Raw genomic sequence first — 15,457 nt, 5'->3', positions numbered from 1 at the left:
TTCTGGTCTGCCTTCTTTTCTGTCTGATCTAATCTGTGCACGGCCGTCAGGTCGATTTTCCTCCTACGCCTACTTTATGTTACTTGAAGCATACTGATCTTTTCTCTTCAATCCAGACCTTCTAAATACCTTAAAAAAATACAGTATAGTGTAAATATTGTAGATTTCTTTCTCTCTGTCCTTGTGTGTGTGTGTGTGTTTTAAAGTTTAACTAGTATATAATTACTTAGAATCTCAATTGTATGTTTAACAGCTTTCTTGAGGTATAACTGTGGCACATTCATCTGCACATATTTAAATTGTACAAATTGGTAAGATTTAACACATGTATAACCCATGAAACTATCGCCATAATCCAAATAATGAACATATTCATTACTCTCAAAACTTTCCTTTTGTCTCTTTGTAACCCCTCCCCCCGTCCCCAGGAAACTACTAATTTGCTTTCTGTCACTATAGTTTGTATTTTCTAGAAATTTATATAAATGGAGTCACACAGTATGTACTGTATGGCTTCTTTCCCTCAGCTTATTATTTTGAGATTCATCCACGTTGCTGCATGTATCAATAGTTTTTTTTTTCGTTTTTAATGCTGAGTAGTATTCAGTTCTACAATTTCCATTTTCATTGATTTGTTGAACATTGGGTTATTTCCTGTTCGGGGTCATTACAGGTAAAATTGCTGTGAAGATTTGCTTCTAATCTTTATGTAGATTTATGCTTTCATTTCTCTTGGATAAAGACGTAGTTGTAGAATGGCTGGGTTATATGGTGGATGTATGTTTAAGTTGTAAGACACTCTTCCAACTCTTTTCTAATGTGGTTGAACCATTTTACATTCTCACCATCAGTGTCCAGGGCTCTAGTTCGTTCAGTATCCTCACCAACATTTGATATGTTGATCCTTTGATTTTAGTCTTTCTATTTGGTTTATCGTGCTGTCTCATTGTGGTTTTAATTTGAATATTCCTTTTGACAAATGATTTTGAACATCTTTTAATGTACTAATTTGCCATCTTTATACCTTCTTTGTTAATATATCTTTTAAGATATTTTGTACATTTTAAAATTAGGTTGTTTATCTTCTTATTAAGTTGTTAGGGTTTTTTATCCTAGATACAAGTGCTTTATTGGATATATGGGATGGCAACCACTCTGTAGGTTGTCCTTTTATTTTCTTAACAATATCTTTTGAAGAGCAAAATTTTTTATTTTGACAATGTCCAGTTTATTATTTTTTGTTTTATAATTCATACTTCTTGTGTCATATTTAAGAAATCTTTGCCAAATTCAAGGTCACTAAGATGTTCTTATATATTTTCTTCAAGAAGTTTTATAATTTTACCTCTTAAGTTTAGGTTGGTGAATGATTTCAAGTTAATTGTTATTTATGATATGAGGTAAAGGTCCAGGTTAATTTTTTTTTACAGTTGTTCCAGCATCATTTGTTAAAAAAGATTATCCTTTTTCATTGAATTTCTTGACACTTTTTTCAAAAATCAATTGACCATATATATATGACTCTATCTCTGGACTCTGTTTCTATTCCATTGATCTAAATGTCTGCCTTTATATCAATGCTACATTGTCTTGATTATGTACAGTTTTATAATAAGTCCTGAAATCAGTTAGTGTAAGTCCTTCAACTCTGTTCTTTTTCTCTTTGTTTTGCCTATCCTAGGTCCTTTGTATTTGCATATAAATTTTAGAATCAGCTGTCAATTTCTATGAAAAACGTCTGCTGGAAATTTGATTGGAATTGTGTTGAATCTGTATGCTAATCTGTGCAGAACTGACAACAATTTGCCATAAGTGCGGTATATCTCTCCGTTTATTTAGGTCTTCTTTAATTTCTCCCAGCAATATTTTGTAGTTTTCAGGGTATAAATCTTACACATATTTTTTCAGATTTATCCATAGCATTTCATGGTCCTCGATACTATTTTTTTATTGCAGTGATTTTCTGAGGCAGAATTCAGAGTCAGTAATTCAGTGGCATTTGGTACCTTCACAATGTTGTGTAATCACCAACTCTGCCTACTTTCAAACATTTTCATTATCTCAAAATAAAATCCAGACCCATGAAACAGTGACTTCCCATTTCCTCCTCTGTCCAGGCCCTGGCAACAACCAATCTGCTTTCTGTCTTTACACTTTTGCTTAGTCTGCATGTTTCATATAAACAGAAGTCGTTATGTGACTTTTGGTGTCTGGCTTCTTTCACTTAGCATGATGTTTTTGAGTACTGTAATATGTATCAGTACTTCATTCCTTTTTTTGGCTGAGTAATATTCCATCGTATGCACATAGCATTGATGGACATTTGAGTTGTTTTCACTTTTCGACTCTTGTGAAGAGTGTTGCTGTGAATATTCATGTACAAGCATTGGAACATTTGTTTTCAGTTCTCTTGGGGTTATATTCCTAGAACTAGAATGGGTGGGTCATATGGTTATTCTCTGTTTAACTTGTTAAGGAGCTGCCAGGCTGTTTTCCACAGTGGCTGCACCATTTTACATTCCCAAAGCAATGTATGAGGGTTCCAATTTCTCCATAACTTTATAGACTCTTGTTACTTTCTAGATTTTTAAAATTATTATTAATTTTAGCCATCCAAATAGGAATCAACTGGCAACTCATCATGGTTTTGATTTGAATTTCCCTAATGACTAATTATGTTGAGCATCTTTTCTTGGGCTTGTTGTCTATTTTTGTGTCTTCTTTTGGAGAAATGCTTAATCAAGTTCTTTGCCCATTTTTAAACAGGGTTGTGTGTCTTTTTGTTGCTGAGTTCTTTATATATTCTTGATACTATTTTAAATAGTATTACTTTTTAAATTTCAATTTCCTACTACTTGTTGCTAGCGTATACAAGTACAATTGATTTTGTCTATTTATCTTGTATCTTGCAGTCTTGCTTTCTGTTTCTATCAATAGTAGGTATTGCCCTTAGGATTTTCTGTATAGGCAATCATGTCATCTACAAATAAACACAGTTTTACTTCTTTCTTTACAATATGTATACCTTTTATTTTATTTTCTTGCTTTATTGCAGTTGATAGAAATTCCTGAAAAATTTGTGCATTGAACTGATGAGAGTGGACATCCTTGCCTTGTTCCTGATCTTACAGAGAAAGCATTCATTCTTTTATTATTAAGCATTATGTTAGCTATAGTTTTTTATTCACAGATTTTCTTTTTCAAGCTGGGAAATTTTTCTTCTATTTTTATATTGCTGAGATATTTTATCATGATAATTGCTGGGATTTATATAATGCTTTTCTCCATTTATTAATATCATCAATGTGGCTTTTTTATTTCTGGTCTGTTATCATGATGAATTATATTGATTGATTTTTGAATGTTAAACCAATCTTTCACTCCTACAGTAAGCCACACCTGGTCATGACATACTATAATCCTTTTTTTTTTGACCATGAACATCAGTTTTCTTTTCTTTTTTTTTTTAAGACTATTTTCTTATACAGCAGGTTCTTATGAGTTATCTATTTTATATATATTAGTGTATATATGCCAATCCCAATCTCCCAATTCGTCCCACCACCACCTCCACTACCCCCACTGCTCCGCTTTCCCCCCTTGGTGTCCGTATGTTTGTTCTCCACGTCTGTGTCTCTATTTCTGCCTTGCAAATCCGTTTTTTTTTTTTAACATCTTTACTAGAGTATAATTGCTTTAGAATGGTGTGTTAGTTTCTGCTTTATAACAAAGTGAATCAGCTATACAGATACATACATCCCCATATCTCCTCCCTCTTGCGTCTCCCTCCCACCCTCCCTATCCCAGCCCTCTAGGTGGTCACAGAGCACCGAGCTGATCTCCCTGTGCTATGCAGCAGCTTCCCACTAGCTATCTATTTTACATTTGGTAGTATATATAAGTCCATGCCACTCTGTCACTTCGTCTCAGCTTTATAATACTTTGTATATAAATTTTAGGTTGATAGTGTTGTTCAAGTCTCCTATATCCTTACTGGTTTTCAGTCCACTTATGCTATCAATTATTGACGGGAGCAAGAGGCTCAATGGGAGACCTAGCCAAAATCTAAGGGTAAGGGCAGTTAGATGTGAGACTGTGGACATTTTCAGAATGTTTTAATTCTGGTTGTTGTTTTAAACTGGGAAATACTATATTCACTAAAAGCTGTGAAAAAATATTTTAATGTTTTATAACAAAATACAGTGACTGTCTGAAAAATGAGAGGAAGTGGTATTGAAATCTCTAACCATAATTGTAGATCTGTCTACTTTTCCTTTCAGTTCTAGAAGTTTTTGCTTCATATATTTTGAAGCTTTGTTATTTGGTCCACAGACATTTAAGATTGTTGCATCCTAACTGATGAATTGACCCCTTAATCATTATGAAATGACGATCTTTACCACTCTTTCCTAATAAACAGTATTTTCCTTTATAAGCAACTTATCCTAATGATCTAATCTTCCCATCATCTATCATTGAAACTGGTTCATTCTAAAGAAAGTGCTTTCTAATGGTCAGTTTTCCAAAGATGTAATGGACTGCCTCCGCAAGTAACAAAAATTTGGAACAAAGTTTTTAAAGCATGAATGAACTTGTAGCAGTGTTATATATAAATTTCAGATACGTTTGATCATTGGATTACGTGTTTTTTGAAGTACTTTCTAAGCCTGACCTTCTATGATTCTAATTAGCTGTATATTATGACAGTTTATATCTAATAATTAGATGAATTGCTTCTGCTTCATATATTTTCTATCTCATGGTTCTTTTTGTCTGTATATTGTATGTTCTTAAAATATCTCTTCTGATATGTACTCTGGTATTTGTACTCTTAGACAAACTTGATAAAGAGTATGGTTATCATTTATTCCTTTTATCAACTATATACAGTATCGTTGTTTCTGTAGGTTTTTTATGAAATATCTTTAAATGTACATATTCTCTTCTCAATTGGATTATAAGCTTTAACGACAAGGACTGTATATTGTTCCTCCCCTCCCACCTGACCCACTGCCAGAATACCCAAAAAAAACTAACAAAAATACTGAGCAAATAACATGGGTTCAATTAGTATTATGCTTATTAAAAGGTGGAATTAGTTTTCTTGCATTAAGTGCCAGAGAATAGAAAGGCTAGGTTTGGTGTTTTTCCATTAAGACAGAAGGTGTTGGAATTTAAAATCAAATTCTAGAGTTGAATCACAAGGAAAGGAGCCTGTCACTTTTTGTACGATGACAAGGTCAGTATATCATTGAACTTCCACCACATATGTTAAAAGTTTAAAGAAATATTCATTTACCCTTTTTGGAGTTTGTTTTATTTATTTTTGAATTCCATAGATATCATAAAGTTAAATTTTTACTTTTATTTTCTTAAAGCAGTTCTTGGAACACCTCACAGCTTGCCACATCTGATGAATCCATCCATCTCCCCTGCATTTTTACATTTGAATAAAGCACATCAGGTATATAAATAGCATCGAGTACTGAAGCATCAGACATTTGGAGTGAATATTTTGTTTGTTCTTTACACTTAAAGTTCTCAAGGAGTTAAATGAGTATTTTGTTTTCAAATAAAATTCTGAGTAATAAGTGTACCTACCTAAAAACAGAACTTAATAAGGAAATCAGATCAAATTAAGGTAATCAAAGCATCATAGTTTATATATTTATTGGTTCCTATTTGTAGGCCATTAAGAAGGGAAGAGGTATATTTTGTGGTATATTTTTCTAGAAATAACTCAGTAGCTCAAAACAAGTTTTATGTGGTCTTAACTCAAAAAAGTATTTACAGAAAGAAAAATAAATGAATAATAACTCTTAATTCTTAAAATTTAATCAATGTTATAGAAATAATTTATATATTTATGAGAGTAAAAATTTTTTTTCTTACCTTTTTCAGATAAGTATTTTAAACTATGTTTGTGTACATAAATATCCGTAATATTGGAGATAAATATTGCCTACTAATTTCAGGTACTGTTTAAGGCTATATCTATATAGAAGCCTAATTACAAGTCAAACCTAACACATGATAAATGGGTTGTTATAGGTTGAATGAATGAATGTCTGTTCCTAAACGCAGCTTTTTAAGGAAAAGGCTTATTTGTTTATTTTTCATTCTTAGAATCTAACATATGACCTGTACATTTTTCATTCATTTACTCAACATATTTTATTGAAAATCTAACATGTACTAGACACTCTGCTAGCCATTGAGGCTATAGCATTGAACAGAATATTCACAGTCCTTATTCTTAAAGAATTTCAACAGATAGAGAAAACAAGCATTAAACAGTTAATTACAATAAGGTTTAAAGTGATATGGGAGGGGAGACCAGAGTATTGACAATATTCCCTTTACTTTAAAATAAAGACCAACTGCTTAATTTTGCCTTGAGGGCCTGTCTAAGCTGGCCTCTCCTGCCTCTCATATGCCTTAGGTGTCACTGTCCCAGCTCTGGTGAACTGCTTGTGGTCCGTGAAGGGCTTTCTTCTCTTCTCCTTAGGTCTTTGCTCCTGCTGTTCTTCTACCTGGAATACTTCCCACCGCAGCACCCCCTTGTTCCCCCAGACTTCACCTAGTTATTTCTCCACAGCCTTCAGATCTCTGTGCAAGAGTTAGTTCCTCAGGGAAACCTTCCTTGAATTTACCAACCTAAATCAAGTTCCACCACTGTTTGTTTCCATAGCTCCTTGTATTCTTCCTTCATACACTCATTGCCATTTTTAATTGTATGTTTTTATAATTAATTAATGTCTCCCCTCCTCAGGGGACTATAAGATCCATGAGGGCAGACCATATTGTAGCACAGTGCCTGGCACATAGAAGTGCTCAATAAATATTTGTTGAATGATTAAATGAATAAATAAATGATTGAATGATACTGACATCAAAGCCAGAAAGGGGTGAGGGGAGGGGAGGAAAGATGGAAGAAAAGAAGGAAGGGATATGGAATTAGTTTCATGACTGTATGGTCACATCTTGTGTATTATTGAAAGAATTAATTAGTGTTGCCAGTAATTAGAAAGTAGAATATAAGAAGCTGTTGCTTTTGCTCAGATCAACTCAGGAATTGAACTTTAAAATGAATTACACAAGTAGCTCTTCAAAATTAAACTAACTTAATGTTTTATCATTTTCACAGAGCTCACTTATGGGTAATACTTCTAATTTATTTCTTCAGAATCTTTCTCATGTACCACTGGCACAGCAACAATTAATGAAGTTTGAGAATATTCATACTAATAATGTAAGTATGGAATTACTTTTTTCATTTGAAATGAGTTCATTCCTTTTCTATAATCAGGCTGTTGGTCAGATTGTTCATGAATTTTCACATGTGTAGCTTTTTTATTAGGTTATGTCTTGCTGCCATGAGCAAAAGTCTTTTCTTCTCTTCTTTTGCAGAAACCAGGCTTACTTGGAGAACCCCCAGCTATGGTACTTCAAGCTGCAGTAGGGATAGGGTCACCGCTTCCATTGAAAACAGAGTTGGGCCATCTTGGAGAAACACATAAAAGTAAATTATGTGTATTTGCTGAGACGTCAGTAAACAGTCAGATTTGAGATTTAAAGATAGTGTACCTGTATTCTACTTTTATTTACAGGAAGGTCAGATTTGAGTTTTATTCAGTCATTTAAAATTTCAAGAGCCCTCTTGGCTTTTCTATTTTTAATATTAGGATACTATTGGTAGTTATTTATTGATGGACTTGCTTCTATGCCAAGATAAGACTTTCTCTGTTGGATATGCTTTAATATTTGGTGAAGGTTCACAGCAGCATGAGGCAGAGACATAGATCTATTTGAGACTGACATGCTGCCCACTGGGCTGACAGCATATTACATAGGGATCCATTTAATTTTTGCCTGGATAAGAAACCCTTAGCTTTATTAAGAAATATCTGGTAATGATAAATTTAAGGTTTGATTGTTTATTTGTATCATTTCTAAAATGTGAGCTCCAAATTAGTAGTTAAAAAAAATGTGTATTATGTGCTTCTAAAATGTAACAAATTTGAACAGAACAATTATTTTTCTTTTCAGAATAATAGATGGTAGTATACCAGGATGGCTTATGTGATTTTGAAAGACACTTTCAATTTGAAGTTTAACTGAAATTTGTTGGAAGTGAGCATGCTGAGGGGAAAAAAGAGAAAGTCCACCAGTGATAAAAAAGAAAAAAAACCAAGTCAGTTAAATATGGGTAGCATATTTAGCCTCTTGTACATAAAACCAAGTCAAATGGTCAAATAATCAATTCAGACTATTGGAATTGACTGGGCAAAAGTTAAACCAGTACACAGACAGCTATAGAAATTTTTATAGCGTGATAGAGTCTGTCCTAAAAATTAAATATTGTATGCCTAAAAGCTTATACAGATATTTATATATAATTTGTGTTGGATTAAATAGCCATTTGCTTTAGCACTGCTGCTTTAAGAACACTGAAAATTCAAAGTGTCCAAATAAATATATTGCTAAAAGATAGAATTGAGAATCTATCTCTAAATAGTTAGTACTAAAAATAATTTAAGAAATTTGTTTAGTGAATTTGTAAAATATAACTTTGATTTAATTAAGATAGTTGTCAAAACTAGCTCTTTTCATTTAGTTTTGACCTATAGAGTTTTAAAAAATGGAATGGTTCAGGATTTTCCTATTTTTAGTTCTTCCAGAATTTCTTGTTACTCCCTGTAAATAAAAATGTAAAACTTTAATGTGTTAAACTTTCATTTGGTGCTTAGCTACTCATAAATATTGATGTTTTTTTAAACCAGTGGTGTGCTGGTGTTTAAAAACCAGCTCTCTGGATTAAAAAAAAGTCTTGATTTGTAGCGTTTGTGGATTTCTGTGTGTAAACAGTCCAACCATGGCTGATTTCAGGTTACCCATGCAAAGACGTTGAACTCAAGATCTGGGAAGAGATAGCACAGTTGACTCTTACGAGCTGGTGCAACCTGGCTGACTAAATGTATTGTTGGGTTTAATGTAACTTTATTAATTTTTGAGTGTCAGAGACTTTTTTTAACTGAAGGCTTAGTTAATTATTCCCTTCAAATATGAAAGCAGGCAAATTCCAATGACTGGGCATAAAAAAAAAGGCACTGATATAACTTAAGTGCCAAAAAGTATATAAATTTTGCTCTCACCTTCTAAAATGTACAATTAAAACTTGGAACTAAAAAATATAATATCCTTGAGATTATCCTGGAAGTTGTTGAAAATAGGAAAAGCATGATTACTATTAGAGGTTTTTGTTTTTCCATACAGGAGGCTGCTAATTTATAACCTTTAACCTCACCTTTTGTATTTTAACTATTCTCTAATAGGTAAAAAAAATAGGTTTCTGCACATTCTGTCCATAACTTGACAAAATCAAAAGGACTATTGTGAATAAGCCTCATCTAACCAAAAGCTATTTGCATTTGTGGTTCACTACAGCATCTAATTTGATTCCACCTCAAACAACTATAACAGCTGGCATGGGCATGTTACCATTCCTTCCAAATCAGCACATTGCTGGACAGGCTGGGCCAGGGCACGGGAACACTCAGGAGAAACAGCCAGCCTTGGTGGGGATGGCAGAAGGAAATTTCTCAGGGTCACAGGCTTATCTTCAGAGCTTTCCAAACCTTACTGCTGGAGGCTTGCTCACGGGACATCATAAACAACAACAAAGTCAGCCAAAAGGCCTGGAGATAAGTTCAGGGGTAAGAAAACTGTGTGTGTATGTGTGTGTGTGTGTGCGCGTGAGTGTGTGCATGCATGCATACACATACATATAAATGCACACATGTATATACATGAAGTATATATGTGTATGCTACATTATGTATATACTACAAAGGAATATATATATATATATTCCTTTTAAACTATATCTTAAATTATTCTAATTCGAGAGTAATCTAATTTTTGGTTATTTTACAGGTGGTATAATTTATGAAGTATCAAGCAATCTTAACTATTTTTGAATTTCAAAGGAAGTTGATAATATACTTAAAGTATATAAATATGGATTATAAACTAGATAATTCCTATAATATGTCAATGACATGAAGGCTTTTTCATACTGTACATTTACTTCTCAAAAGAGAAGAAAATATTGGACTCTAAAAAAAACAAAACCTGTCATTATAAACAAACAAAAATCCATCCTTTGATAAGTTATGCCAAATGATGTTTGGAATTCTGCTTAATTACTTGCCAGTTTGTCTGTAAATAAAATAATTTAACTGATATAAAATGTTTTTAAAATCTGTTATTATAAAATATTTAAATATGAATTCTTTATTCCTATAAACATTTGCTTTTCTAAAAACTTTGAGATATGCATATATAAATATAAAGGAATATAAGTTCAAAATTTTGTAGTTTGGAAAAGTGTAGTAGTACCATTAATACTTATCCAATTATATAATGATATTATTTATAAGGATTTCTTAGTAAATAGTAATGCTGTTCTTTAAAATATACTAATTTTTTCTAAAATGTATATTCTGTAGCTAATTAAGTATTATTTTAATATTTAAAGGTAGAATAAATTCTATTTTATCTGAAAAATTTCAAAGCCAGTTATTAATCTCTGGTCTGTTCAAAAGAATCTAATCTTGGTTTTAATTCTTGGTTTTAATTCTTGGTTTTTACCCCAAATTTTATTGGTTTATAAACCACTTACATTTGTAAGTGTTATAATTGGTAGGTAGAATAAAGTACATTTAATTTTTTTTACCTGTACCCTAGAATACCCTTTGGATTAGAAGTGGCATGTGAGGAAACAATTCTTGTAGTTGGCTATATTCAAATATCAAAATAATAATATTGACTTTGTAAGAGGTTTTGGTGTCACCTAGTCATGGCAGGAGGTATGGATAGAATGCCTATAATTATACATTGAGGAAGCTAAAGTGCTTCTTCATAGAATGAATTTTAAAAATTTATCTGTAGGGTTAATTGCGTAAGTTATTGAGGGAAGTTAAAGAAAACTCATATATGAATAGTCTGTATCTTTTTGCACAGACTTTTTAATTCATTGAAAGCACTAAGGTCTTTAGAAAAACTGGACTTGAGGTGATTCACATAATGGGCAAATGAGAGTGTATCTGGAAGAAGACAGGTGAAATGGGGAAGGGCCTGGAAAACAAATCCCGTGAAGAAGAATTGAAGGAAATAGATACATGGAACTTGGCAAGGGTTGACCAGCTGACATTTAATTTGACGTTAAAAAAAAAAAAAATTTACAGACTAGTCTAGTCACATGGTATTTTATGTTTCTCTAGTGGGCAGAATTAGTCCGATAAGTATGACACAGTAAAGCAGATTTAGGCTTAATATAACAAAGAACAGTTGAAGTTTTCAAAGAAAGAAAAAGTTTGACACTTTCACAAAGATGTGAATGTCATATCACTGAAAATGATTATGCAGACCCCAGGTGAACATCTGTACAGATTGTTGTAGAAGTGATTCTTCTTTCCTGACAATAGGGGCTTGGACCAGGTAACCTCAAAGTATGTTTTCCAAGTATGTAGCAAGATTTTGGACTTTGTTAAACAGTTGGTTAAACTCGGCTGTAGATTTTGAGGCCTGCATCTTTAATATTATGTTGACCAGTGATTCTTGATTCTGTCATTTTGTCAGAATCACCACTGGAGTTAAAAAAAAAAAAAAAAAAAAAAGATGGAGCGGGTTGGACTCTTAACTTCCTCAGCTCTGAGAATCTGATTCAGAGAGATAGGGGTGAGATCTGAATTTTAAGTGTACAACTCAGTGGCATCAAGTACATTCACATTGTTTTGCAACCATCACTACTATCCATCTCCAGAACTTTTTCATCATCCCATATTGCAGCTCTGTACCCATTCAACAACTCTCCATTTTCCCTGCTCCCCAGCCTCCAGTAAACACTGTTTACTTTCTGTCTTAGAATTTGACTATTCTAGGTACCCAAAGTAAGTGGAATGATACAATTTTTGTCCTTTGTGTCTGACTTATTTCCATCACCATAGTGTCTTCAAGGGTCATCCACGTTATAGCATGTATTGGAATTTCCTTTTTTTAAAGGCTGAATAATATTCTATTGTATTTATAGACTACATTAAAAAAATTCTTTTATTTATTTATTTTTGGCTGTGTTGGGTCTTTGTTGCTGCCCACAGGCTTTCTCTAGTTGCGGCGAGTGGTGGCTACTCTTCGTTGCGGTGTGCGGGCTTCTCATTGCAGTGGCTTCTCTTGTTGCGGAGCATGGGCTCTAGATGCACGGGCTTCAGCAGTTGTGGCACACGGGCTCAGTAGTTGTGGCTCACAGGCTCTAGAGCGCAGGCTCAGCAGTTGTGGCACACTGGCTTAGTTGCTCTGTGGCATGTGGGATCTTCCCGGACCAGGGCTCAAACCCGTGTCCCCTGCATTGGCAGGTGGATTCTTAACCACTGCACCACCAGGGAAGTACCTAGACTACATTTTCTTTTTCCATTTGTCCATTGATGGACATTTGGGTTGTTTCCATCTTTGGGCTCTCGTGAAAAATGCTGCTATATACAAATATCTGTTAGAGTCCCTGTTATCAGTTCTTTGGGGTACTTACCCAGAAGTGGAATAACTGAATCATATGGTACATCTATATCTTATTTTCTGAGGAACTGCCGTTCTATTTTCCACAGCAGCTGTACCATTTTTCATTTCCACCAGCAAAGCACGAGGGTTCCAATTTCTCCACATCCTCAACAACATCTTGTCTCATTGTGGTTTTGGATTTGTATTTCCCCAATGATTAGTGATGTTAAGAACCTCTTCATATGCCTATTGGTCACCTGTATATCTTCTTTGCGAAAATGTCTATTCAGATTCTTTGCTATTTTTTAATTGGGTTATTTGTTTTCTTTGCTATTGAGTCATATGAGTTCCTGAATATATTTTGGATATTAACCCCTTCTCAGATATATGGTTTGCAAATATGTTCTCCCATTCCATAAGATGCCTTTTAATTTTGTTGATTGTTTCCTTTGCTGTAGAGGAGCTCTTTAGTTTAGTACTTGCTTATTTTTGCTTTTGTTGTCTATGCTTTTGGTGTCATATCCAAAAAATGATTGCTAAGACCAATGTCAAGTAGCTTTTCCCCTATATTTTCTTCTAGTTTTATGGTTTCAGGTCTTATATTTAAGTCTTTAATCCAGTTTGAGTAAATATTTGTGTGTGGTGTAAGATCAGGATCCAGTCTCATTTTTTTCCATATGGACATACAGTTTTCCCAACACCCATTTATTAAAGAGAGTGTCCTTTACCCATTGTGTATTCTTGGCACCCTTTTCAAATACTAGTTGACCGCGTATATATGGCTTTATTTTGGGGCTCTATTCTTTTCATAGGTCAGTGTGTCTGTTTTTATGCAAGTACCATAACTGTTTTGATGACTATGGCTTTGTAATGTAGTTTGGAACCAGGAAATGTGATGCCTCCGCTTTGAACTTTTTCTCAAGATTGCTTTAGCTATTCAGGATCTTTTGTGGTTCCACATAAATTTTAGGATTGTTCATTCTATTTCTGTGAAAAGTGCCATTGAAATCTTGATAGGGATTGCATTGAATCTGTAGATCGCTTTGGGCAGTGTGGACATTTTAACAATATTAATTCTTCTAATCCATGAACCCAGGATATCTTTCCAGTTATTTGTGTAATTTTTGATTTCTTTTATCAATGTCATATAATTTTCAGTATACAGTTCTGTCACCTCCTTGGCTAAATTTATTCCTAATGGCTAAATTTATTCCTAAGTATTTTAGTCTTTTTGGTAGTATTATAACTGGGATTGTTTTCTTAATTTCTTTTTTAATAGTTCATTGTTAGTATATAGAAATGCAACAGATGCAAACAGAGATGAGATGGTTCAATTTCTTCCTTTTTGATTTAGATGCCTTTTATTTCTTTTTTCTTGCCAAATTGCTCTGGCTAGGACTTCCAATACTATGTTTAATAAAAGTGGTGAGAGTGGGCATCCTTGTCCTTTTCCTGATCTTAGAGGAAAAGCTATGATGTTAGCTGTAGGCATGTCCTTTATATATGGCTTTTATTATGTTGAGGTATATAGATTTCCTCTATGCCCAATTTGTTGAGAGTTTTGATCATGAAATGATGTTGAATTTTGTCCAAGGTGTTTTTTGCATCTATTGAGACAGTCATATGGTTTTATCCTTTATTCTGTTAATGTGGTGTATCACATTTATTGATTGGCCTGTGTTGAACCATCCTTGCATCCCAGGGATAAATCCCACTTGATCACAGAGTACAATCCTTTTAATGTGTTGTCAAGTTCAGGTTGCCAGTATTTCATTTAGGGTTGCTAGTATTCTGTTAAGGATTTTTTTTTTTTTTTTTTGTAGTACGCGGGCCTCTCACTGTTGTGGCCTCTCCCGTTGCGGAGCACAGGCTCCGGACGCGCAGGCTCAGTGGCCATGGCTCACGGGCCTAGCCGCTCCATGGCATGTGGGATCTTCCTGGACCGGGGCACGAACCCGTATCCCCTGCATTGGCAGGCGGACTCTCAACCACTGCGCCACCAGGGAAGCCCTGCTCTAATCTTTATTATTTCCTTTCTTCTGCTAATTTTGGGCTTGGTTTGTTCTTCTTTTGCTAGTAACTTGAGGTGTAAAGTTAGATTGTTTCTTTGAGATCTTTCTTTTTTCTTCATGTAGACATTTATTGCTATAAACTTCCCTTTTAAGATGCTTTTTCTGCAGCCCATAAGTTTTGGTATGTTGTGTTTCCATTTTCATTTGTCTCAAGATACTTTCTGATGTCTCTTTTGATTTCTCCTTTGACTTCTTTGTTATTCGAGAGTGTGTTATTTAATTTCTACATATCTGTGAATTTTCCAATTTTCCTCTTAGTATTGATTCCTGGTTTCATACCATTATAGTCAGAACAATCCTTGATATGATTTCACTACTCTTAAATTTGTTAAGACTTGTTTTGTGGCCCTACATATGATCTTCTTTTTTTTTTTTTGCTTCTGTTTCTGATGTCATCTCCAAGAAATGATCACCAAATCCAGTGTTATGAATCTTTTCACCTAAGCTTTTCTTTTAAGACTTTTATAGTTTTAGCTCTTACAACTAAGACTTTGATCCATTTTGAGTTCATTTTTGTATGTGGTGTTAGGTAAGGATCCACTTCATTCTTTTATGTGGATATCCAGAATTCCCATCATTTTTTGTTGAAAAGACTGCCTATCCCCATTGTATAGTTTTGACACTTATTGAAAATTATTTAACTATATATGCAGTAATTTGTTTCTGGGCTCTCTATCCTATTCTGTTGGTCTTTATGTTTGTCTTTATGCCAGTACCATACTGTTGAGACTACTGTAGCTGTGTAGTAAGCTTGAAAATTAGAAAGTATGAGCCTTCCATTATTGTTCATCTTTTTCAATATTGTTTTGACTGTTTGGGGTTCCTTGATA

At 33.8% G+C, this 15,457-nt stretch overlaps 1 protein-coding gene across 3 annotated transcripts in view; it reads left to right on the top strand.

Moving 5' to 3' along the window:
• The window catches only part of RAVER2 (ribonucleoprotein, PTB binding 2), a gene marked incomplete at its 5' end in the record, with an annotated part of 100,378 nt that overhangs the window by 51,011 nt on the left and 33,910 nt on the right, over positions 1–15,457 (top strand). Inside the window, 4 exons of one of the 3 annotated variants that reach the window (XM_082833872.1) lie at positions 5,379–5,464; positions 7,187–7,252; positions 7,411–7,522; positions 9,448–9,716. In XM_082833872.1, the coding sequence (XP_082689998.1) occupies positions 5,379–5,464; positions 7,187–7,252; positions 7,411–7,522; positions 9,448–9,716 (533 nt within the window). Of the gene's footprint in view, positions 1–5,378; positions 5,465–7,147; positions 7,253–7,410; positions 7,523–9,447; positions 9,717–15,457 lie in introns of all 3 variants that reach the window. The other 2 variants (XM_082833871.1, XM_082833870.1) reach the window with 2 other exon arrangements.

The sequence above is a fragment of the Leucopleurus acutus genome (assembly GCF_964270905.1).
Source record: "Leucopleurus acutus genome assembly, chromosome: 2".
In the NCBI taxonomy this organism is placed as follows: Eukaryota; Metazoa; Chordata; class Mammalia; order Artiodactyla; family Delphinidae; genus Leucopleurus; species Leucopleurus acutus.
Note: the sequence above shows the minus strand (reverse complement) of the source record. Positions and strands in the feature narration are given on the sequence as shown.